Source organism: Bos taurus, chromosome 3 (assembly GCF_002263795.3).
Source record: "Bos taurus isolate L1 Dominette 01449 registration number 42190680 breed Hereford chromosome 3, ARS-UCD2.0, whole genome shotgun sequence".
Classification (NCBI taxonomy): Eukaryota; Metazoa; Chordata; class Mammalia; order Artiodactyla; family Bovidae; genus Bos; species Bos taurus.
In genome coordinates, this window is record NC_037330.1 from 91,711,823 (window position 1) to 91,734,145 (window position 22,323).

At 51.9% G+C, this 22,323-nt stretch overlaps 1 protein-coding gene across 8 annotated transcripts in view; it reads right to left on the reverse strand.

Annotated features, from left to right (window-relative positions):
• ACOT11 (acyl-CoA thioesterase 11) overlaps nucleotides 1-22,323 on the reverse strand; it is a 54,451-nt gene that overhangs the window by 26,852 nt on the left and 5,276 nt on the right. For 3 of the 8 annotated variants that reach the window (NM_001103275.2, XM_059884686.1, XM_059884685.1), the window contains exons 2-3: nucleotides 1,966-2,170; nucleotides 946-1,015 (exon numbers count right to left, since the gene is read on the reverse strand). In NM_001103275.2, the coding sequence (NP_001096745.2) occupies nucleotides 946-1,015; nucleotides 1,966-2,170 (275 nt within the window). Of the gene's footprint in view, nucleotides 1-945; nucleotides 1,016-1,965; nucleotides 2,171-2,626; nucleotides 2,675-3,213; nucleotides 4,832-19,481; nucleotides 19,834-21,821; nucleotides 22,001-22,323 lie in introns of those variants that run through there. The other 5 variants (XM_059884683.1, XM_059884684.1, XM_059884682.1 and 2 more) reach the window with 5 other exon arrangements.

Consider the following 22,323-nt stretch of genomic DNA (forward strand, 5'->3'; position numbering starts at 1 on the left):
CCAGAGCACTGCATGCAGCCCCTGCAGCCTGCCCTGGGCTGAGGGCTTGGCATGCTCCTTGGGTCCTAGCAAAACCGTGTGAAGACCAAGCTCAGTATAGTGTAATGAAAACCTTTCTAACCAGTACAGACATCTAACAAACAAAACTAGTAGGTAATGAGCTCCCCTTTCCTGGAGGTATGTGAGCAGAGGCTGAATGGTCCAAACTTCTGGCTCAGGCTCTGCCAAGGCACCTTGTCTAGGGACCTCCCTACAGTCTGATAACCAATGACCCACAGAGAAGAGCCAAGCCCCAAAAGGCATTCCCTGATTAAGTCTAACCAGCAACCCTGAATATTCATTGGAAAGATTGATGCTGAAGCTGAAACTCCAATAATTAGGCCACCAGATTTGAAGAGCTGACTCATTGGAAAAGACCCTGATGCTGGGAAAGCTTGAGGGCAGGAAGAAAAGGGGGTGACAGAGGATGAGATGTTTGGATGGCATCACCAACTCAATGGATGTGAGTTTGAGCAAACTCCGGGAGATAGTGAAGGACAGAGAAGCCTGGCGTGCTGCAGTCCATGGGGTTGCAAAGAGTTGGACACGACTTAGTGACTGAACAACTTCCATTTTGAAGATAAGAAAATTGAGGACCAGAGAAAGAGACTGACTTCCCCAAAGTCACACAGCACCCCATGCTGCAGCTTGAGCAACATCCAACTCCAAAGCTGGCTGAGGGAGTCCACCCCACAGCACCTGGCCACAGGGGCAGCTCCTAGCTCACTGCTGTCCCAGAGACCTTGCAGATGGGTCATGGCTCCGGAAAGGCTGCCCCCTGTCCATCTGCAAAGGCCCCCAGCTGAGGCAGGTGCCAGGCAGCACAAGGCTGATAAGGCAGGAGATGGGGGAAAGGCTCTGGGATCGTGATGGGGAGACCAGAAAGAGAGGCAGGAGGCCACTTACCTAATGGTGTGCTCAAAATAGATGTCATCCATGGAGGCTGTGACACAGGGGCACCCTGCATGCCTCTCCGCTGGCATCAGGAGAAGAAAGCCATCTGTTAGCAGCCTCCCCATGGCCCAGGCCTCTGATCAATATCAGACCCTCCTAGCTAAGGCCTGCCTCCTCGCTCACACCCCCACCGTTCTTTACTTTCCTCACCGTGATTATGACACCCTGACCCTGTCTTATTTATCTGGGTTTTGTCTGTCTAGTGCCTCTCCCTTCTGCTAGACCGCAAGTCACTCGAGGGCAAGGAATTTCGCCCATATTTTTCACTGCTGTGCCCAGTCCTGGAGCAGTGCCTGGCATGCAGTATTCAATAAGCAGCCGCTGAATGAATGATCACGCCATGTTTATTCCACTTTCTGACTTCCTCGAGTGCCCAGGCAACCTCACCCACCTTTGTCTCCTTGCCTGAGTCACTCTCATCCTGAGGACTCTGCTCCCAGGCCTGAGTCCTTCTAGAATTCCTTCTCTACTTCCAGGGATGGGTCAGGGTCGTCTCAGGTCTGTTCTCCTAGAGCCCCAGTTCCGCCTCCCTTTCCCAGCCCCTATCAGACAGTGCAGGGGGACAGTTAGGTCTCCTGTCTGCTCCCCTGCTACCATCTGCCTGTGAACTCCCTGCGGGCTGGAGAATACTGGGGCATCAAAGGCAACAAAATGAGCTCCATCCAACCTCCATTCAACTCTGCCCAATGCCATGGGTTTTGCTACTGCCAGCCTCAGAGCAACCACGTCTAATGCTACGCTGCATCAGAGCAGGGACCCTAGAGTCCAGGACCAGCACTCAGAGCCCTGGGGGTTTGCAGGCAAGAGGGTGGGCCCGAGCTGAGCATGTGAAACTTGAAGAGGGCATCACAGGCAGGTGGAGCTGCCTGAGTGAAGCCAGGGATGAGAGAAGAGGGCGGCGCTCAGGAACGGCCTCTCCCCTGGTGTGTGTGGCCAAGGCTGGGAGGGCAGCCATGCCGGGTTCGGCCTCACCGGACAGGCAGGCGGTGGCGTCGATCCACTTGAGCAGCTGCCCGACGCTCAGCTCGCCACGCTGGTTGGTGTGGCAGGGCAGCACCAGCTGGCTCATCTGCACCTCCGTGGGGTTCCGGTAGCCCTCGCCATCTGCCATGTTGTCGCTGTCAGTGCGTGAGGCCGACTTCCGGGACGTGCGGTTGGAGAACACGGAGGCCAGGCCCTGGGGAGCAGGTGGGATGGTCAGCTCACAGCAGAGTCTCCAGGTCTGCCAGCCCCTGAGATCCCCAAGACCACGTGCCAAGAAAACCCAACTCCAAGAGTGGCCAGCACCCTCCAGCCCAGGGTCTCAGACCCCAGGGGCTCTCTGGATGCCCCTACTATGCCCAGCTTCCTTTTGGCCACAAATTCCAGGTTAACATATCCTTGGACCTGAGGGAGGGGGTGGGGAGAAAGGGATGGAGCAGAGTATTAATTCATCTGTAGACCAGCTTTTTCAAGTTTTGCCTCAGATTCACCTTCGTTCTGGTAAGATTTCCCGTCTCTATTCAGGGAGGCCTAGTAAGCCCTACGGGCTTCTCTGGTAGCTCAGCTGGTAAAAAATCCGCCTGCAATACAGGAGACCCCAGTTCGATTCTTGGGTTGGGAAGATCCCCTGGAGAAGGGATAGGCTACTCACTTCAGTATTCTTGGGCTTCCCTGGTGGCCCAGATGGTAAAGAATCCACCTGCAATATGGGAGACCTGGGTTCAATCCCTGGGTTGAAAAGATCCCCTGGAGGGAGGGCATGGCAACCCACTACAGTATTCTTGCCTGGAGAATCCCCAAGGACAGAGGAGCCTGGCGGCTACAGTCCATGGGGTCACAAAGGGTCTGACACAACTGAGCAACTAAGCACAACACAGCACAGTGAGCCCTACAATAGTCAAGCCCAGGGATCTGTTCCTATCTCATCCCATAAGACCCTTTCCTCGGGCTCTTCATGTTTCAGATGACATCGGAAGCAGCACCTCGGCTGATGCTCCTCCGTTGTCAGCACTTGGCTCTACTGACAGGGAAGGCTCCAGCCAGTCACTGACCAGCTGTCTGATCCAGACCAGGGCTGGAACAGCTGCCAGCTGGAGAACCAGCAGAGAAAATCCTAGAACTCATGAATAAGAGGAGTCTCTGCCCAGGGTCCAGCTTAGGAGTTTCATTTGCCAGGCAACAGAGGTAGGCGTGCCTGGCAGTCCCCTGGAGGGGGTGGGATGAGGAAGGGGAGCTGACCTGCCATCCTGTCTCTCTGGCCAGCTTTCCCTCATCACACTGTGAACAGAGCTGGGGACACCTGCCTGTGTGAGAAAAATGACAAGTAGGGATAGGCACATGGGTTCCAGTTTTCATGTATGTGTGGGTGCTAAGTCGCTTCAGTCATATCTGACTCCTTACGATCCTGTGGACGGTAGACCCCCAGGCTCCTCTGTCCATGGGATTCTCCAGGCAAGAATACTGGAGTGGATTGCCATGCCCTCCTCCAGGGGATATTCCCAACCCAGGAATCAAACCTGCAACTCTTACATCTCCTGCTTTGGCAAGAGGGTTCTTTACCACTAGCGCCAAATGGTAAGCCCTCCAATTTTCATGGCCATTGCCACTTGTGGTGATAAGTCCCAGCTAACACTTATAAAGTGCTTATAAAGTATCAGATACTCTTCTAAGCACTTTACAAGTCCTAATTCAAATTTTATCCATACAACAAACCTCTGAAAGAGGTACATTATTATATTCATTTTAAAGATTAGAAAACTGAAGCTCAAGTAAGTGCCAAGCCCAGCTGTGACTCCAGAGGTCTAGCCACTTCGACTGAGGTCCTAATCACCACACTACACTGCCTGCAGGGCTTCCAGGGGCCCAAGATGAGGAATCCAGGGCCCTGGATGTGGATTCAGCAGCAAAAAGTGCTATGACCTATGTTGACCCTGCTACTGCTACAGGATGGGGGCAGTGATGGCTCAGGGAAAGGATGGGCCTCATTCTGGGGGGTTATACTCTTTGGATAGCTCCCCTCACAAGGATTCCATAGCTAATTCAATAAATTCAAAACACACCAAGTTGACTTGCTTAAGGTCACTGACCCCTAAGAGGTAGCCCTGGGATTTGAACCAAGCTAGTCTGACCCAGAACAACTTGTGGGTTCCTTGGAGAGGCAGCTCCTTGCCAAGCGCCCCTAAATACCAAGTGCAATGCTGGGGACCAAAATGAGAGAGAAGAGGGCAGCTGCCCCAGGAGCTCGCAGCCTGGGTGGGGACCTGCGGGCACCAGGCTGCCAGGCTGTTGCAAACAGCTTCCAGACCACTGCGATCCAAGCAGCAGGAGCCGTCACCATGGTAACCATTGCCAAGGCATTTCCAGCCTGGTATGTGCTGGGGGCTGCCTGGATGTGGATGTGGGTGGCTGACTCTAGGTGTGGGAGACAGTAGAGGGAGGAGGCAGGCAGACTGTGTTTACCCACACTCTTCCCAAGCCCCTCCCACAGCTAGTTCTGGGACAAGCATTCCAGAAAGAAGTCCTGGAGAAAAGCAAGGTGGAAGCAAGATGCAGAGAGTAAGGGGGAAGAAGAAAAGCAGAGTATGTGGAGTTTCTGGGCAGCTCCAGATGTGCACACAGGGAAGACGCCTCCCACCCCAACACAGCGTCCCTGCTGTTCAAGCCTGTTCTCACCCACTGCCTCACTGAATCGTCACAAGGCAGGCAGAGGGTAAAGACCATTTACCCCATTTTACAGACGAGGAAAGTGAGGATGGCAAAAAAGTCGTAGACCAGCAGTCAGGACACCTGAGTTCTAATCCTCTCTGCTTCCCACCTAGCCAATCCCCACTCGTCAGTTGAGTTCAGTCGCTCAGTCATGTACAATTCTTTACGACCCCATGGACTGCAGCACGCCAGGCTTCCCTGTCCATCACCAACTCCCGGAGCTTACTCAAACTCATGTCCCCTGAGTTGGTGATGCTATCCAACCATCTCATCCTCTGTCATCCCCACTCCTACCAGCCTCCTATTTCCTGTTTTGTGAAACAGAAGTCCCATCCATTGTCGTCTACATGCCTGGAGGCAGGATCTTTGCCTTGTCATTCTGTTCATTCATTCACTCACTCATTCATTCTCCAAGCAATTCCTCTGTATTAAAGTGAAAGTTGCTCAGTAGCGTCTGACTCTTTGCAACCCCATGGACTACATGTTAAGTTGGTGGATTTGGGTTTTGGAAAGAGCCCTTCAGTGTTGTGTAGAGGCCTGGAAGGAGGTGGAGAGACTGCAGGCCTCCACCTCTGAATTCTTCAGACCAGAATACTGGAGTGGGTAGCCTTTCCCTTCTCCAGGGGATCTTCCCAACCCAGGAATCAAACCGGAAAGTCTCCTGCATTGCAGGCGGATTCTTTACCAGCTGAACTGCCAGAGAAGCCCCTCTCTCTGTACTGGACCCTCTCAAACACTGAGCTTATAAGAAAAACTGGGCCAGTCCTTTGAGAAGCTCCTACTCTAGTTCTCATGCTTAGAAGTACCTGGAACCCAGTAGGACCACATCAAAGATGTATAAAGGGATGTCTAGAGGCAGACTTGAGTTCATATCCTAGCCCTGGCCCAGAGCGCTATGTGATCCTAAGCAAGTCCCCTCTCCTCTGAGCCCCTTCTCCTCCAGCCCAGGGGAGACTGCCAGTCTCCAAGGTATCTCAGCCCTGGTTCCAGGATTCTGGCGTCTAATCTTGCAGGGCTCTGGCATGGCCAGCTGAGCTTTCTAACAAGGAAGCTAAGGAGCTCTGTCACTTGTCAGGCAGGAAATACTGTGCTCTGAGAAGGACGGAGCTCCCACCCTGGGGCTGGCAGAGGAACAAGCCCCACTGTGCTGTGGCCCCACCTCCCTCAGAGGCAGGAGCGCTGAGCCCCTGAAGCATGAGCCAAGGGGAAAGGCAGCACAGCCTCCAGACTCCAACTGTTTCCTGGGGCTCCAAGGCAGTCTGCCACAACAGGGCAGGCCGGGCCAGGCAGCCTCCCAACCCCCTGGTGGGCAGGCAGCCAGCCAGGGAGGATGGGGCGTGTGGGGGCCCAGCAGGGTTTGGCCAATGAGGCCCCAGGGCCCAGCCACTCCTCTCAGGGCCAGTCACGGGGAAAGCAGAAGCCCTGGACAGAATCAGGGCCTGGGGCAGCCAGGAAGGCTGAGCCAGGACAGCTGACAGGGAGGACAGAGCCTGCATGAAGGTGGGGAGGGCATCTAAGGGGCAAAGACGTGCACTCTCAGACAGCAGCCATGCCAGGCACTGGCGCCCAGCCGCAACAGTCCTGGCCAGATTGAGTAAGCCCAGACGAGGCCTCAGCCCGCTACACTGTGGGCTCTGTGTCCCTTCTCCTCAGCCAGAGTCATGTGACAGAACAGCTGGGTCTGAGCAAGAAAGGCCACCTTGTCCAACCTTTTCATGGCTGGGGACACTGGGGGAAAGGCTAAAGTAAAGGGGAAAGCCTCTTAGGCCACAGGGCTCCTTCTGGGCAACTGGACAACCGGCCCACACAACAGATTTAACCTGGACTTCTTCTGTCCCCCAAGTAGCCAAGCTCCAGGGATCCAACCTCCTTAAACTCTTGGTCTGCCCCCCACCCCTCAGCCCCCACACTCTGATGCGCTCAGGCCCCTGCACTGCTCACTCACTGGGTTGCCTCCACAGCCAGTTCACAGGCCTCCAGTCTCTCCACCTCCTTCCAGGCCTCTACACAACACTGAAGGGCTCTTTCCAAAACCCAAATCCACCAACTTAACAACCACAACCTATTGCATCCTGCCTTCCGGGGAAGCTAGACCCAGTCTGCACAACTGGGACCTTGTTCTGACCCGTAGGGCCACACAGACTTTTCTGAAGGGCAAGCCTGAGAAGGCACCTCTCCTGCTCAAGATTTCTCAGTGGCTCGCCATGGCTCTTAGGGTCAAGGCCCCACTCTGTAGCCCCTGCCACTGCCCCCACAGCTGCTTTCCCAGCTCCAGAGCACACCTGGTTTCTCAGAGCACACTCTCACTACCGCTGCCTAGGACCCCTCCATCTGTTCTACCTGCCAAGTGAGTCCTTCCTCCTACCCCCTCTTCAGTGCCCCTTCCCCATGCCTGCCTCCTCCCCAGGGAGAGTCAGGGCCTCCCCGGACCCCGCAGCCTCACTATCTCCATCACAACACTGACAGAGGCAGCCACTGCTTTCACAGCCACCTGCCCTAGCAGACAGGCATTCCCGCAGGGCAGGGATGGATGTAGGCCTGGCACAGAGCAGGTGCCAAATTAATGCCTACAGGGGAGGAAAAGAGTGGTGGCAAGGGCAGGCTTGGAGCTGAGACTTGAGGAAGAGGACAGTCTGAGGTACAGAAGGACTAGAGAAGAGCAGAAAACAAAAGCAGGAGCAGCAGGGCTCGGGCGACGGAGTGGCTGGGGCAAAGGGCAACAGGTGGGAAAGTACTAGGCACCTGTGCGGGTGGAGACAGAGGCGGGGATGGGGTGTGGGGCAAAGAGTCCCCAGAAACCAAAGAAGACCCCTGGAGAAGGGTGTGCCCTACAGGGATCAGCAGGAAAATGTGGAGACCAGCCAGCAGGGAGAACATCTCAGGGACTTCCCTGCCAATCCAGTGGTTAAGACTCTGCATTCCCAATGCAGGGGACATAGGTTCAATCCCTGGTCAAGGAACTAAGGTTTCCCATGTCACTAACCCCCACATGTCACTACTAGGAGCCCGTGCTCCACAAGAGCAGCTCACACGCACCACAACTAGAGAAAAAGCCCATGTGCCGCAAAGAAGACCCAGCCCAGCAAAAATATAAATAAACCAAAGAACCACCTCAAAGAGCAGGCCTGGAACAGAGGAGGCCCACCAGCCCTGGAGGGGAGAAGCTGGCCTGGGTAACCTCTCAGCTCACTCACCATGCCACAGGGCTGTGCACAACCCCTGGAGATCAGCCTGGCCTGGACTCAAGTCAACTAACTCATGTGACTTCAGGCAGGCTGCTCAGCCTACCTCTGTGGGCCTCCGCTTCCATAACTGCAAGAAATGGGATCATAATACCTACATCCAGGGTCATCATGGGGATGAAATTAAAGATCAAATGTTCACAGCTCCTAGTACGCACCTGCCACGTGGCTAACATTTACTGAGCACTGAGGTTAGCATTATAAAGCTGAGTTTGGGCTTCCTACCAAAATATAGCTGGGAGACTACTAAACAGAGTTCAAACCAGACTGTTTACACGGTACTTTCTCACGCATGAGTTCACCAGAACCTCATGGCAACCCCGTGAGGAGGCAAGACTGGTAGCCAGTTTGAGAGGTTCTGTGAGAATTCAAAGAACCAGTGATAGAGAAGCAGGGATTCAGCTGCAGGGCAGGAGACCCTACATGGCCCTGCTCCTCCCACTCTCCCTCCCAGGCTTCTCTCCAAGGGCCGGGGACTGGAAGGCGGGCCGGGGGGTTGGGGGTTGGGGAGAAGCACCTTGGCCCACTACCAGCCAGGCCCCCAGAGAGCCAGGCCCTCCCAGAGTGTGAGGGAGCTGCCCAAGTTGTTTCCCTGTCCCCACAAACGTGGCTCCAGGCTCTCAGAGCCACCAGTCGCCTCCCAGCAGTCTTCCCACCAGCAACACAGAAGCATCTGTCAACCTCCTAAACACCCTTCAATCCCATTCCCTGTCTTCTTCCCCCAGAGGGCTCTGAGGCAGCCTGCACACGCACACACCCTGAGTATGCACAGAGACCCAAAATGCAAACAGAGCTAAGAGCCAAATACGGGAGGAGCGATTACATCAGGAATGCACGTGCTGTGCTAAGTCACTTCAGTCGTGTTTGACTCTTTGCAACCCCATGGACTGCAGAGTGCCAGGCTCCTCTGTCCATGGGATTCTCCAGGCAAGCATACTGGAGTGGGTAGCCATTTCCTTCTCCAGGGGATCTTCCTGACCCAGGGATTGAACCCAGGTCTTCCGCCTGGGTTGCAGGCAGATTCTTTACGCTCTGACCCACTAAGGAAGCCACGCGAGGAAACCAGTTGCACAAAGATGCTGCCATAAAGAATTTCATTTGGCCTTGAGATTCCCAGTAGACAAGGGTAAAAAGGGTAGTAGTGGGTACCAAACTCTGAGATGAAAAGTGGGTGCACTTGTGTGTGAAGCCAGCATGAGGGCTGGGAGGACATCGGTGTTCCATAGGCTGCTGATGGCCATATGTCATCAGATGACACCTTCATTCTAGAAGATAAATAATGGTCTCCAGTGCCCTGTAGGCACATCCTCATTTTACTTCTAGCTACAGGGTGTATTGGCACTTGACATTTTCCAAGATTTGGGGGTGAGGAAGGTAGAGAATTAAACCATTATTTCTTACTAAGAACCTCCTAGATGCCATTCATTTGGTTAGCACTTATTGAACATCTACTATGTACCAAGTTGTACGCTAGGAGCTTTCACATGTCTTCTCTCAGTAATTCTCATATATATCCTACAACACACTGTTATTCTACCCATTTTACTATGAACAAACCAAGGCTGTGAGAGCCAGTGTATTGCTTCTGAGCACCTGAGACGTGACAGACAGAATTTAAGACAATCCCAGAAGATGGGACTTCCCTGGGGATCCAGTGGTTAAGACTCCATGCTTTCACTGCAGGGGGCGCAGGTTTCATCCCTGGTGAGGGAATTAAGATCCTGCATGCTTGCTGTACAGCAAAAAAAAACAAAATAAAATAAAAAATTTTATTTTACAATTCCAGGGCAGTTCCCTGGTGGCCTAGTGTTAGGATTCTAGGCTTTCACTGCTGTTACTTGGGTTCAATCCCTGGTGGGGGAAACAGATCCTGTAAACTGTGTGGTATGGCAAAAAAAAAAAAAATGCAATCCCAGACCTACCAGCCAAAGCCCACACTCCTATCTCCACAGGCCTTGGAGATGAAGAGACTCTTCCATCTGAAACTCAAGAGAGGGGAGGCAAACCAACCCATGTCACACAGCCAGTCAGTGACCAAGGAGAGAAAAGAGGCCAGTACCCTGCGTCCCTGCCCAGAGCCCACAGCCTATGGCAGGCTGGTCAGCTTTTGTGCTCTCCCAGTGAGGACAGAGGGGGATGGGAGGGCCTTCAACATGTTCATCCTGCCCCTGACCCTAAATCTGACAAGAAAGGAAGTGGGGTAGCGGATATAATTGAAAGTGTGAGCTAAGCCCACCTCTTTTGGAGGTAGAGTTTCACGAGGCATTTCCAGTTTAGTGCCTTCCTATAAAACTCAATATAAGTGGAACTTATATCCATCAACTTATCATCCTCAGGAGACGTTGGATAGGTTATTTTGCCTCTCTGTGCCTCAGTTTCCTCATCTGTCAAATGGAGCATTTAACTAGAGAGTCTCCAAGAACTCTTTTCAAACCATGAAATTGTTTGGCTTATGGGAGGACCTCCTTGACAAGACTCAATACTTTGGCCACCTGATGCAAACAGCCGACTCATTGGAAAAGACCCTGATGCTGCGAAAGATAGAAGGCAAGAGAAGGGGACCACAGAGGATGAGATGGTTGGATGGCATCACCGACTCAATGGACATGAGTTTGAGCAAGCTCTGGGAGTTGGTGAAGGACAGGGAAGCCTGGTGTGCTGCGGTCCATGGGGTCACAAAGAGGTGGACATGACTGAGTGACTGAACAACAAAGGACTTCCTTGACAAGACCCACAAGGCCCTCCAGCCACACCCCCAGTCTTGCTCACACCATATACCCCCAGACAACTGACCGTCTCTCAGTTCCTCATACCCCTCAGGCCGCTGCTTACTCCCTGTCTGGAGCATTCATCCTCTCCTCTCCACCTCCATAATGACTACCGGTCCCTCGGCTCCATTATCTCTCCCTCTATCCTCAGGCTCCTGGCCCCAGGAACCTCCACTCTGCAATGTGCTCCGTTATGACAACATTCATTTAACTGTGGGAGTATTTGGTGGACACTGGACACAAAGATCCATCGGCAGGAGCCCTCTTTACTTCTGGTGTCCACGGGGCCCAGCACAGAGCCTGGCTCACTGTGGACCAAATGAATGAGTTGGTTCAGAGGGTCTCCAATTCTCAGTGTCACCCCATGTGGCAGAGAGAATGTAGGCCATGAAATCAAGAGAAGTTCCCCACTAGAAGTGCTGACCTCTCACCCCATCCTAGAACAGTCGGAACATCATCTGTCTGCCTCCACCCCCAAGGGTAAAAATAGCTTGTCTGAAATCTGACACCTGAGTCATCTGGAGAATTCCTCCTGCCCCATTAAGGAGTCAGCCAAGGGCCAGAGAGGGCAGGGAGGGCATTTCCTGAATGCTTACCCATTCCTATCTCATCCGATCCATAAGAAACATTTGAGGTGTTATCACAGGCAAGGTACACAGGTGATCCAGAGGAGTCCCAAATCCAAGGTCGCCCAGCGCTGAACCACAGAGCAGGGATTAAGTGAGGCCCCCTGCCTCTATCTACAGGGCAACCCTTGCCTCTGCACCAAGAGTGAAAAGGGTTTGGAGATAGAGAACGACTGCCTGCTGGTATGGATGGGGAAATGGAGGCTCAGGGGCTGTCTGCCCAAGGCAAAAGGGCCTGAACTCTGGCAATCCTTAGGTAAATTAATGAGAAGTAGAGGACAATCCCCACCCCATCGTCATCCAAGACTAGTAAGGGTTAAAGGAGATGCCAGGGGCTTCCCTGGTGGTCCAGTGGTCAAGAATCCACTTTCCAATGCAGAGAACACGAATTCGATCCTAGTTTGGGGAACTAAGATCCCACGTGCCACAGGGCAACGAAACCCCCATGTCATAAATACTGAGCCTACTACACACCACAACTAAGCCCCGATAGAGCCAAATATATAAATGTTTTTAGAAATAATAAAGGAGATCCTGAAACTAAAGCACCCAGTTAGCTGTGAGGTGTGGTGCACGTGTGAGGGAGGCTGGAGAAGATGGAGCAGTTGGGCAGGACCAGACTTGTCCTTCCTCCAGCAGGCTTATCACTGCTGGGAAACAAAATGTGGAGATGGAAGGTGGCGTTTGGAACGTGCCTTGTAAACCTCAGTGGCTCAGCTCTCCTTTCATTTCAGCACTTCTTGAGTCTGAGTAGGGCCTGCCCACAGGGACAGGACAGCCCACACAGAGCAAGACAGGGGTTACTTGGGAAATGCTGCTACACGGAGGGGTAGCAGGGGCCTGGCAACCAGGCAGAACCTGCAGGGACTGGCTGTGTGGGGCCAGGATTCAAATTAGCCTCAGCCAACATCCTCAGTTCTGCTTCTCTACACTGTTTGGGCACTGTTCCTGCAGCATTTTGCAGAACAACAGATGGCACGTGAGCAAGTTTTTAAATCTCTCTGGCCCCAACTTTCTTGCTTATAAAATGGAAAGGGATGCAGGGGAGACTGACAACAATCACGCTCCCTTGTTTAATTACTTGATATGTGCAGGTGGGGCGCCAGGCATTTTCTGCGCCTTCTCTCTCAATCCCCACACAGCCCTGATAGTTAAATGTTGTTATTATTCCTATCTTACAGATGGGAAAACAGGGGCTCAAAAAGGGTAAGTGCCATGCACACACACACACACACACACAATCATTATAGCCAGTAAAGGGCAGTCAGGACTTGGACCCATGTCTGTTTAACTCAAGGGCTAAGGCTAGCTGGGCACTTCGCTGTAATTGCCTCTCTTTAGCCTGACACAGCAGAATGTTTACTGCTGTGTCCCCAGCATTCAGGCCCTTTCTCACCCACACATGCCAGGCGGGGCCCCTAGGGAAGCTTCCTCCCCATGGACCCTCACACCTTCTGCAGGAAACAGTGATGGTATCATACCTCCTCCCAGCATAGTCCAGCATCCAGGCACTTGTCCTGCTGCTGCTGCGACCCCATAGACAGCAGCCCATCAGGCTCCACCGTCCCTGGGATTCTCCAGGCAAGAATACTGGAGTGGGTTGCCATTTCCTTCTCCAATGCACGAAAATGAAAAGTGAAAGTGAAGTCGCTCAGTTGTGTCCGACCCTCAGCGACCCCATGGACTGCAGCCTACCAGGCTCCTCCATCCATGGGATTTTCCAGGCAAGAGTACTGGAGTGGGGTGCCATTGCCTTTTCTGGGCACTTGTCCTACTAGACACTCAAAGTCAGCAGCCTGTGAGGGAGAGAGGTGGCTACCTCCAGAGTGGAAACTGCAAGCTCTCTGTCAGCCAAAAACTGCTTTGTAAATCCTCAGCTCTCTGGAGTAGGAAAAAACCTCATGGATGGCTACATATGCCCTCTCAGACACAGATATCTCAGTTACCACCACCACCCTGCCCAGTGACTGTCCAACATGAGCTTGCTTGCTCTCTGAGACAGGAGGCTCACTCCCTGCTGATGTAGACACTTGCCCTGTGTCTACATCCCCTTCTGCTGACAGCAGGTCTGCCTGTCAGAGTTCTTCTATCTACCCCTCCCCAACTGACAGCTGCCTCCCTGCAGCTTTCTTCCTTGGAGCTGTTTGCCACCTCCTACCCTCTACCTCCAGCAGACCCCAGAAAGGTGCAGGAAGGGTCTGCACACAGGCAGTCTGACCCCAAGTGTGACTGGTCCCCACTTTGCAGCCTCTCAGTCAACCCTCTCCAATAGTACCCAGCTTGGAGCCCACATTCACAGGCAATACCCCTCCATGGGAGCCCCTGGCAGTGGGGTGGGCCCTTCAGGATTGGTGAAGAGGAGGGCAAGCCTCTCTCCTTCATCAGAGCCCTTCATGCTCCCCCTGCTAGACAGCCAAGACTCCTGCCTGACACCGCCTCCAAGTCACCATGGCAACGGGTAGCCAGGCGATGGGCCAGGTCCAGACATCCTGCAAACAAGCCCGTTTACCTTGGAGCTGGAAACACCAGTTACAGGGACCAGAAGTCCTCTCCAGAAGGACAAAGTTGGGAGGGAGAGAGAAGGAGAAGAGGGATGGAGGGGAGGAGAGATGGGTTACAAAGAGAAAGAGGGAAAGAAGGGAAAGAAAGAGAGGAAATAGAAAAAACAAGAGGTCAAAGAATGGATGCTGGTAGGGAACAAAGCAAGTAGAAGACACACACACACACCAGAGAGAGAAGTGAAGAAGGCAGGAAAGGGGCCCCCTCCCAACTTCCCCCACTGCTCACATTCCTCAAGCCTGAGCTGCTCTCAGCCCTTTGGGATTCTGGCCACAGCTGGGACTTCCTGCCCCAGGAAGCTAACAGCCCCGTGGCCCCTTGGAGGCCCCAGTTGCTGCCCTGGGGCCTGCAGTCCCCTCCGCTGAGGGACAGCATCTGCCCTCCCCAGCAGGCGGGGCCCCTGTCCCAACCCCAAGCAGCACTTACAGGCTCAGTCTCCTGCTCAGGTCCCCATAGTTCCCCTGAGGCCCAGCCTGTCTCTGATCACCAGATCTCCTGCCCCTCCCCTCATACTCCGACTTCTTGCCCCGAGAGTGTTCAAGAAATCAGTCCCAAGCAGAGCAGAGTGGCCATAATAGGTGTGACTTCATCCACACAACACACTTCCTTATACTGTGAGAGGAATGGGTCACAGAAGGAGGTCTACCAAGAGGACACCAACCCTCCAGGGGCTGCTTCTAAGGCCCCAAGTCTGGAGGTGGAAGGATGGGAGTGAGAACTGGGCCTGGCCTACTCCCTGGTGGGTCTGCTGAGCTGAAGCAGACGGCCCAGTGGTTCTCTGCTGGGCACTTACCATGTTCCAGGGCCTTCCTCAGCCTCAAGCTCTTTGGCTGTAAGACGGCCTTATCATTCTTGGCCTAGTCTCATCCCCACCCCTATGTGCCCTGAACTGTCTCAGAGAAATCTGAGCCCACAAGAAAGGCTTGTTAAAGAGGGATGATCAGGGCAGAGAGAGAAAAAGGAAAAACAGGAAGGCACAGGGGGCTGGCAAGAGGAAAACAGACTGTGCTGGAATCCTGGCCCAGCCTCTGTCTCCCTGGATAATTAGTTAAGCCACTCTAAACCTCACTTTGCACATCTGTAAAGTGGGAATAATAATATCATAGTGAGGATTGAAGAGTGCTTAAAAAGTACCAGCTTTCCATATTATTAAAAAGTCAAGGCATTTGCATCATTTTTTTAGATTCCATACAAAACAGAAATAGACCCATAGTCATAGAAAACAAATTTATAGTTACCAAAGGGGAAAGGGCTGGGGAGGAGGGTAAATTAGAAATTTGGGGTGAACAAATATACACTAATATTAATATAGAGTCCCTTAGACAGCAAGGAGATCAAACCAGTCAATCCTAAAGGAAATTAACCCTGAATAGTCATCGGAAGGACTGATGCTGAAGCTGAAGCTCCAGTCCTTTGGCCATCTGGTATGAAGAGCCGACTCACTGGAAAAGACCCTAAGGCTGGGAAAGATTGAATGCAAAAGGAGACGGAAATGACAGAGTATGTAATAGTTGGATGGCATCACTGATTCAACGGACATGAGTTTGAGCAAACTCTGGGATATAGTGAAAGACAGGGAAGCCTGGCGTGCTGCAGTCCATGGGGTTATAAAGAGTCAGACACAAGTTAGCGACTGAACAGCAACAATTAATGTATGTAAAATGGATAAATGACAGGGACTTACTGTATAGCACAGGGAACTATATTCAATATCTTGCACTAACCTATAATGGAAAAGAATCTAAAAGTATAGAGGCATTGTCGAAGGACACAGGAAATCATCCTAACCGAAGAGCCTGCACTGGTCCCTAGGGTAAGAGATGCCCACTCAAAGTGGCCAGGCAGCCTTGGCAGAGCCCACAGAAAGCTTCGGGGCAAGGACCCAGGCTTCGGGTGGAGTGGAGAGCTGCAGGAAGCTCCCAGCAACGGTGGGGATCAGATGGGCCATTCAGCCCCATCCCGGGACAGTCACTTCCAAATAAAACATGCCATCTGTCTACCATCAGGGCTTCATTTCAGCCGTGGATCAAGATGTTGAACAGGATGGTGTCTGTGGCACTCCATGGGGGCCTCCCCCAGATGACCACTCACAGTTTAACCAGACTCAACAAATTCTCATCTCCCAGGCCCCTGAAAGGCTCAAGATGCCTCACTAAGGAAATGGTTTCTTGGAATAGAAGGCAGTGATCACTAGAAACCAGCTTGGGTTTATGGGGAACAAGGCATTCCAGGCACAAGGGAAGAGTTTACCAAGGCAGGAATAGACATATTTTTGCGTTCGCACAGACCCAGAATATTGTGAGTGTTCAGTAGACGTGAGTTAAATTGAACCTGGGAGCCATCTCCCATATTTGTGTGCTCTGTTCAACATTTGGTTAAAGGACTGAATGAAGACACACTTGGTCACACATGGCCACCTGAAAGGTTGTAACTTTTAGATAGAAAACCAAACAGATGAAAATGAGTAAGAGTCATGCTATCAACCTGCACTTAAGTTTTTCTGTTGCTGTCACTTTGCTCTAGGATATACGTGTGCTTGGGCTTTCTAAATGGCTCAGTGTAAAGAATCCGCCTGCCAATGCAGGAGACGCAAGAGATGCAGATTCGGTCCCTGAGTTGGGAAGATCCCCTGGAGCAGGAAATGGCAACCCACTCCACTATTTTTGCCTAGAAAATTCCATGTCCATAGGGGGTTGCACAGAGTCAGACACAACTGAACACAGATCATATATATGTGTGCTGGGGTGGCGCCAGCTTTATGGTTGTTTCTGAAAAAATGGCCTCATGGTTTCCTCCATCCACAGGCTCAACAGTGACAAGTCCTGCTGCATCCAAACGGGGCCCGAGGGCTGCTGGAGGCCTCTTTGGAGGTGAGAGGCGGGAACGTGTTCAAGACAGGAGTGACTGGGTGGCAGGGAAGAGACAGCCTCTCACTGGGGTATGGCAGGCAGTGTGAGGCCCAGCCCAGGGAGGAGAGAACAGAGGGGACAGCGGGTGGCACAGGGTGGACAGTCAGGCAACAGGAGGGACAGCGAGAGGGCTGGGCTGCATATGGCCTGGGTGCCAGGCCTCTGGCTACAGATGTGAGGGCTGGCTGAGTCAGGACAGGGGGGTCCTGGTAAGGAATAAAACCCAGACTAAATAGGAGTGGACGAGGTTAGACAGAGGCTAATTCTGGCTGGGGATCAACAGCAATCTTTTTTAAAACTCCATTCCTTCCTTCAAGAAGATACTGGGAGTACAGCACTGAACACCAACCCAGGCTCTCCACTCACGAACAGACAATAAACAAAGGAACAAGATCATTTTAGAGTGAAAAGTGATATAAGAAGGAAAACAGCGAGGAGCACGATTTACAATAGCCAAGTCATGGAAGCGACTAAGCATTCATCAACAGAGGAATGGATAAAGAAGACATGGAACATGCATACATGGAATATTAGCCATAAAAAAGAATGAAATAATGCCATTTTCAGCAACATGGACAGACCTAGAGATTATACTAAGCGAAGTCAGGCAGAGAGAGACAAATATCACATATCATTTATATGTGGAATCTAAAAAAGTGATATAAAGGAACTTATGTACAAAACAAATAGACTCACAGACATAGAAAACAAACCTAAAGTTACCAAAGGGGATGGGGGTGGGGTGGGGATAAACTAGGAGTTCAGGATGAACAAAAACACACTACTATATATGAACTAGATAAACAAGGCCCTACTGTATAGCACAGAGAACTATACTCCATGTCTTGCAATAACTTATAATTAGAAAAGAATTTGAAAAAGAATATATATGTGTAACTGAATCACTTTGCTATACACATGAAACTAACACAACATTATATATAAACTATATTTCAATTCTTTTTGTTTTTTAAATATTTCAATTTTTAAAACGAAGAAGAGGGCTTCCCTGCCAAGGGACATGGGTTTGATCCCTTGTCTGGGGGGATTCCACACGCCGCATGCACAGCAACTAAGCCCGCACTCCACAGCTGCTGAGTCCTCACTCTAGAACCCGCAAGCTACAACTGCCGAGGCCAGTGCCTAGATCCCATGCTCTGCAACAAGAGAAGCTGCTACAGTGAAAAGCCCATACACTGCAAGGAAGAGTAGCCCCTGCTCACTGCAACCAGAGAAAGCCCACGCAAAGCAAGGAAGACCCAGTGTAGCCAAATAAACAAATAAAAAGAAGAAAAACAGCGGATGTGAAAGAGAGACAAGGTGGTGGACCGGAAGGGGCTAATTTAGATTGGGTGATCAAGGGTCGTGGCCAAGATCTGAATGAGACAAGCAAGAGTGACTGAGCAAGGCCCTGGGGGCACAGGGTCCCAGGCAGGGGAGCAGAGTGTGTAAAGAGCCCAAAGAGGAACAGGGACAAGCTTGGCTGCCAGAGGAGCAGTATGGTGGGCAGTGAGGCTGGAGCAGTGTCAGGGAGAAGGGAACAAACTAGTCCCACACTGCCCAAAGCCTAAAGTTCCTGTGGAATTTGGATTCTACTCCACATGTGATGGGAAGAACTGGAGGCTGTGAATGGGGAGAGAGTTGATCTGACCTGCATTTTAATATCACTTTGCTGTCGTATGGGGCTTCCCACGTGGCTCAGTGGTAAAAAACCCACCTGCCAATGCAGGAGACACTGGTTCGATCCCTGGGTTAGGAAAATCTCCTGGAGGAGGAAACGGCAACCCACTCCAGTATTCTTGCCTAGAAAAAATCCCATGGACAGAAGAGCTTGGCAGGCTACAGTCCATGGGGTCAAAGAGTTGGACATGGCTGAGCACCCACGCATGCTGTTGTGTGGGGGCAGATTGCAGGGTGAGAGAAGAAGCAGGGAGACTCCTCTGTGGGCAACTGCAGTCCAAAGAGAGATGATGGACCCAGGTGTATTTGGGAGGTGGAATCATCATGACTTGCTGATAGCATCCATGTGTGAGAAGGACAGAACAGGAGGATGCAGGGAGGACACGACTGAGTGGCTGAACAACAACAAGGACAAAGCTGGTAAGAGACGGGTCTCCATGTGCAGAGAGCCACCTGTGTATGGCCCAGGGGCTGTCCCCAAATTGCTCTCCCAGAAGCTCAAAGACCACTGTTCAGAATCTATGGCTGATACTTACTGTGTACCTTCTGCGTGCCAGGCCTAGTCCTTGGGGGTCTTTAATTCTCCAGTGCACCCTGAATCAGGAGTCCTCCTTTTACCGAAAAAGGAAACTCAGGGAACATGGAAAGATCCACACAAGGACACATGACCAGTAAAAGGCAGAGCAGAGACTGGACGTGGGTTCTTCTGACTCCAGAGCCTGGCAGGGGTGCTGCCCCAGGGGATGCCAGCCCTGGAGGGGGATCAGATCACTCAGCCCGCACGACTTTTCAGACAAAGCCTGGCACTTGGGAGACCCTCCATAGGTTGCCTCCTGGCTCTCCTGCCTTCCAGGTGATATGGAGAAAGCTGGAAAGGGAGTGGTCCCTGGCCAGTCCATCTCCCCTGGGCTGTGGGAATCACCATTTCCCCCACCATGGCCTCTTCAGAGGGCCTACCGGGCTCAGAAGTCCCTCCCAGTCTCGCTGAGAACCAGTGTAAGCAGGAGTGAGACATACCTCCTCTTAGTCTGTCAGCCTGGAAGCTCCACTTTTATCTTCCAAAGCAAGGGCAGGTGGGTGGGGACCAGTTACTCTTAGCTTCAGGGTGGGGGTGGAGGAAGCGTTTGCCCTTTCCCTCGACCCAAAGTTGTTCAGTCTTTGGGTCCCTTCCTCTCCCCAGGCCCATATGTCCCACACACTCCACCACTCTCAAAGCCTGTAGGCAGGCCATCCAGTCTCTATGCATCATGGAGCTACCCTCCTTGACACAAAGCAGGCTCAAATGACGGGGACCATTATTACCTCCAAGTCCATGTGTTACCGATGAGAAAACTAAGGCTGGGAAAAGGTAGCCAGTAGCTGCTTGAACCAGCCAGAGCCTTCCGACTCCAGACCACCATCCCTCCCACAGCTCTGAGGGGCAGTATCACCAGAGAAGGAGAGGAGCTGGGTCTCTCCACAGCCCCTCCAAGGGATCAAATGGAAACTGAGACCCACCTGGTTTGGCTCAGCCCTGAAGTATGCTGTAAATCTGAGGCTGCTTTAGGAAGACTTGAAAGCCACTCCCTTCCTGACCTCTGACCTGGATTCCGGGCCTGGGAGCAGGGCCACACCCCAGGGCGGATCAGAGCCGGTTTCAGAGATGGAGAGGCCAGGGTTCACATCCTGAAGGATGGGCCTCCAGGGGCCACCTCAAGGGTGCTGCCATAAGACATTATTATTATTAACCACAGTCACCATGCTGTACTTCAGGTTTCCAGAACCTATTCATCTTACAACTGAAAGTTGGTACCCTCTGACCAACATTTTCCCTTTTCCCCCCACCACCAGTCTGCTGACTCTCTGCACTTTTGAACAACCGGACCAGGTAAAACACAGTCCCTTTTAAACTGTAAAGTGGGCGCACATATGAGGAAAAAAACTCCTTGAGAACAGGAACCAGGTCCCATGTCTCTGTAGAGAACTAGGGCCTCCCCATAATTTTTTTTCCCCCAATTCTATTAAGACACGGTTGACAAATAAAAGTTGTACACATTCAGGTTGCAAAACGCGGTGTTTGGATATATGTATATAAAGCATCTGTCTACAATACGGGAGACCCGGGTTCGATCCCTGGGTTGGGAAGATCCCCTGGAGAAGGAAATGGCAATCCACTCCAGGACTATTGCCTGGAAAATCCCATGGACAGAGGAGCCCGGTAGGCTACAGTCCATGGGGTCCCAAGGAGTTGGACACGACTGAGCAAATTCACTATATCACTATTGTGGAATGACCACCACAATCAAGCAAATCAAGACATCCATCACATCAGTTACCCTTTCTGGGGTGAGGAGGGAGGACATTTATGCTCCACATTCTTAGCAAATTTCCAGTACATAAGACATTATTATTATTAACTACAGTCACCATGCTGTACTTCAGGTCTCCAGAACTTATTCATCTTACAACTGAAAGTTTGTACCCTCTGACCAACGTTTTCCCTCCCCACCCCCACCACCAGTCTACCATCCTTTTTTTTTTTTTCGTTTGGCTGCATGGTGAAGCATACAGGATCTTAGTTCCCTGACCAGGGACCAAACCCACAGCCCCTGCAGTGGAAGCTCAGAGTCTTAACCACTGGACCACCAAGGAACTCATCTACTATACTTTTTTGAGCACCTACTATGTTCTAGGCACTTATATACATTATATGATGGCTTTGTATCCACAAGCCATTTAATGCCGGAGATGGTGAAGGATAAGGAGGCCTGGAGTGCTGTAGTCCATGGGGTCGCAAACAGCTGGACAAGACTGAGCGACGGAACAACAACTGGACCCTGAGAGGGACGACACTCCCTCTTGCACAGACGAGGGGACTGAAGCCAGGCCACCTGAGGCCACTCAGCTCTAGGTGGTGGAGATGGGACTTTGCTTTTCTCACTAACAGAGCTCTTTCTACTCATTCACTAGGCTTCCTCTCCAAAAGAGAGGCTTAACACTTAATGTCTACTCACATTAATTACTATTAATTAGTCTGATTTGCTGAGAGCAGATTATTACTACCAAAGAAGGCCCAGGCACGATACATATTATATAGGCAAGGGGGCCAGGGAGGGAGGGACTCCTCAAGGGGTCAGTGCCAAATGCTCTCCCTATTCCTTTGGAAAGACTTTTTCCCACATTTTATAAACCTCCGCCTAGACCGTGCTTTCTAACCTGGAAAAGTTTTCAAAGCTGAGCTACCCCATCATCCTCTCCAGGGAGACCACCCTGTCCTATAGGCTGTGAGTGGCCACCTCTGCACTTCCCTCTGTCACAGCCCAGCCACACCGTGCTGTCATCATAGGTTTGAACCTCAGTCTAACAGTTAGGGGGCACCTGAGGACAGGTCCAGTCTGACTCATCCCTGTGTCCCCCAAATGCTGGACTCTGGTCCTTTCCATCACTGCTCGATGCCACCTCCTACCCACAAGGAGGCTGCTTCTGGGAACAGCAGGAACATGCAGGCCCACAGCCAGGGAGCTGGCAGAGGACCCAGCCAGCAGCACCATCTGTCCCTGGAGCCACAGGACACAAGAGGCACCAGACAGAGGTGTCAGTCCCTCGGCTCAGCCAGGTCAGCCCAGGACAAGGAGAAGAGCCACAGCACCGGGGCCCCTGCCCAGCTGCAGCTTAGCATCAGACAAGACTTCGAATTCTCTAACTCACTCAAAGTGACTCAGGGCCAGAGCTTTGGTTTTCTCAGCTGTAAAGCTAGATGAAAACCAGCAGCCATGCAGAGCTATTGGGAAGTTTAACTAAGCCTGACACTCAGTAGGTGTTCAACAAAAGGTAGCATTTACCATATCACCCAACCCACTGACCCTGTCATTGACCCACT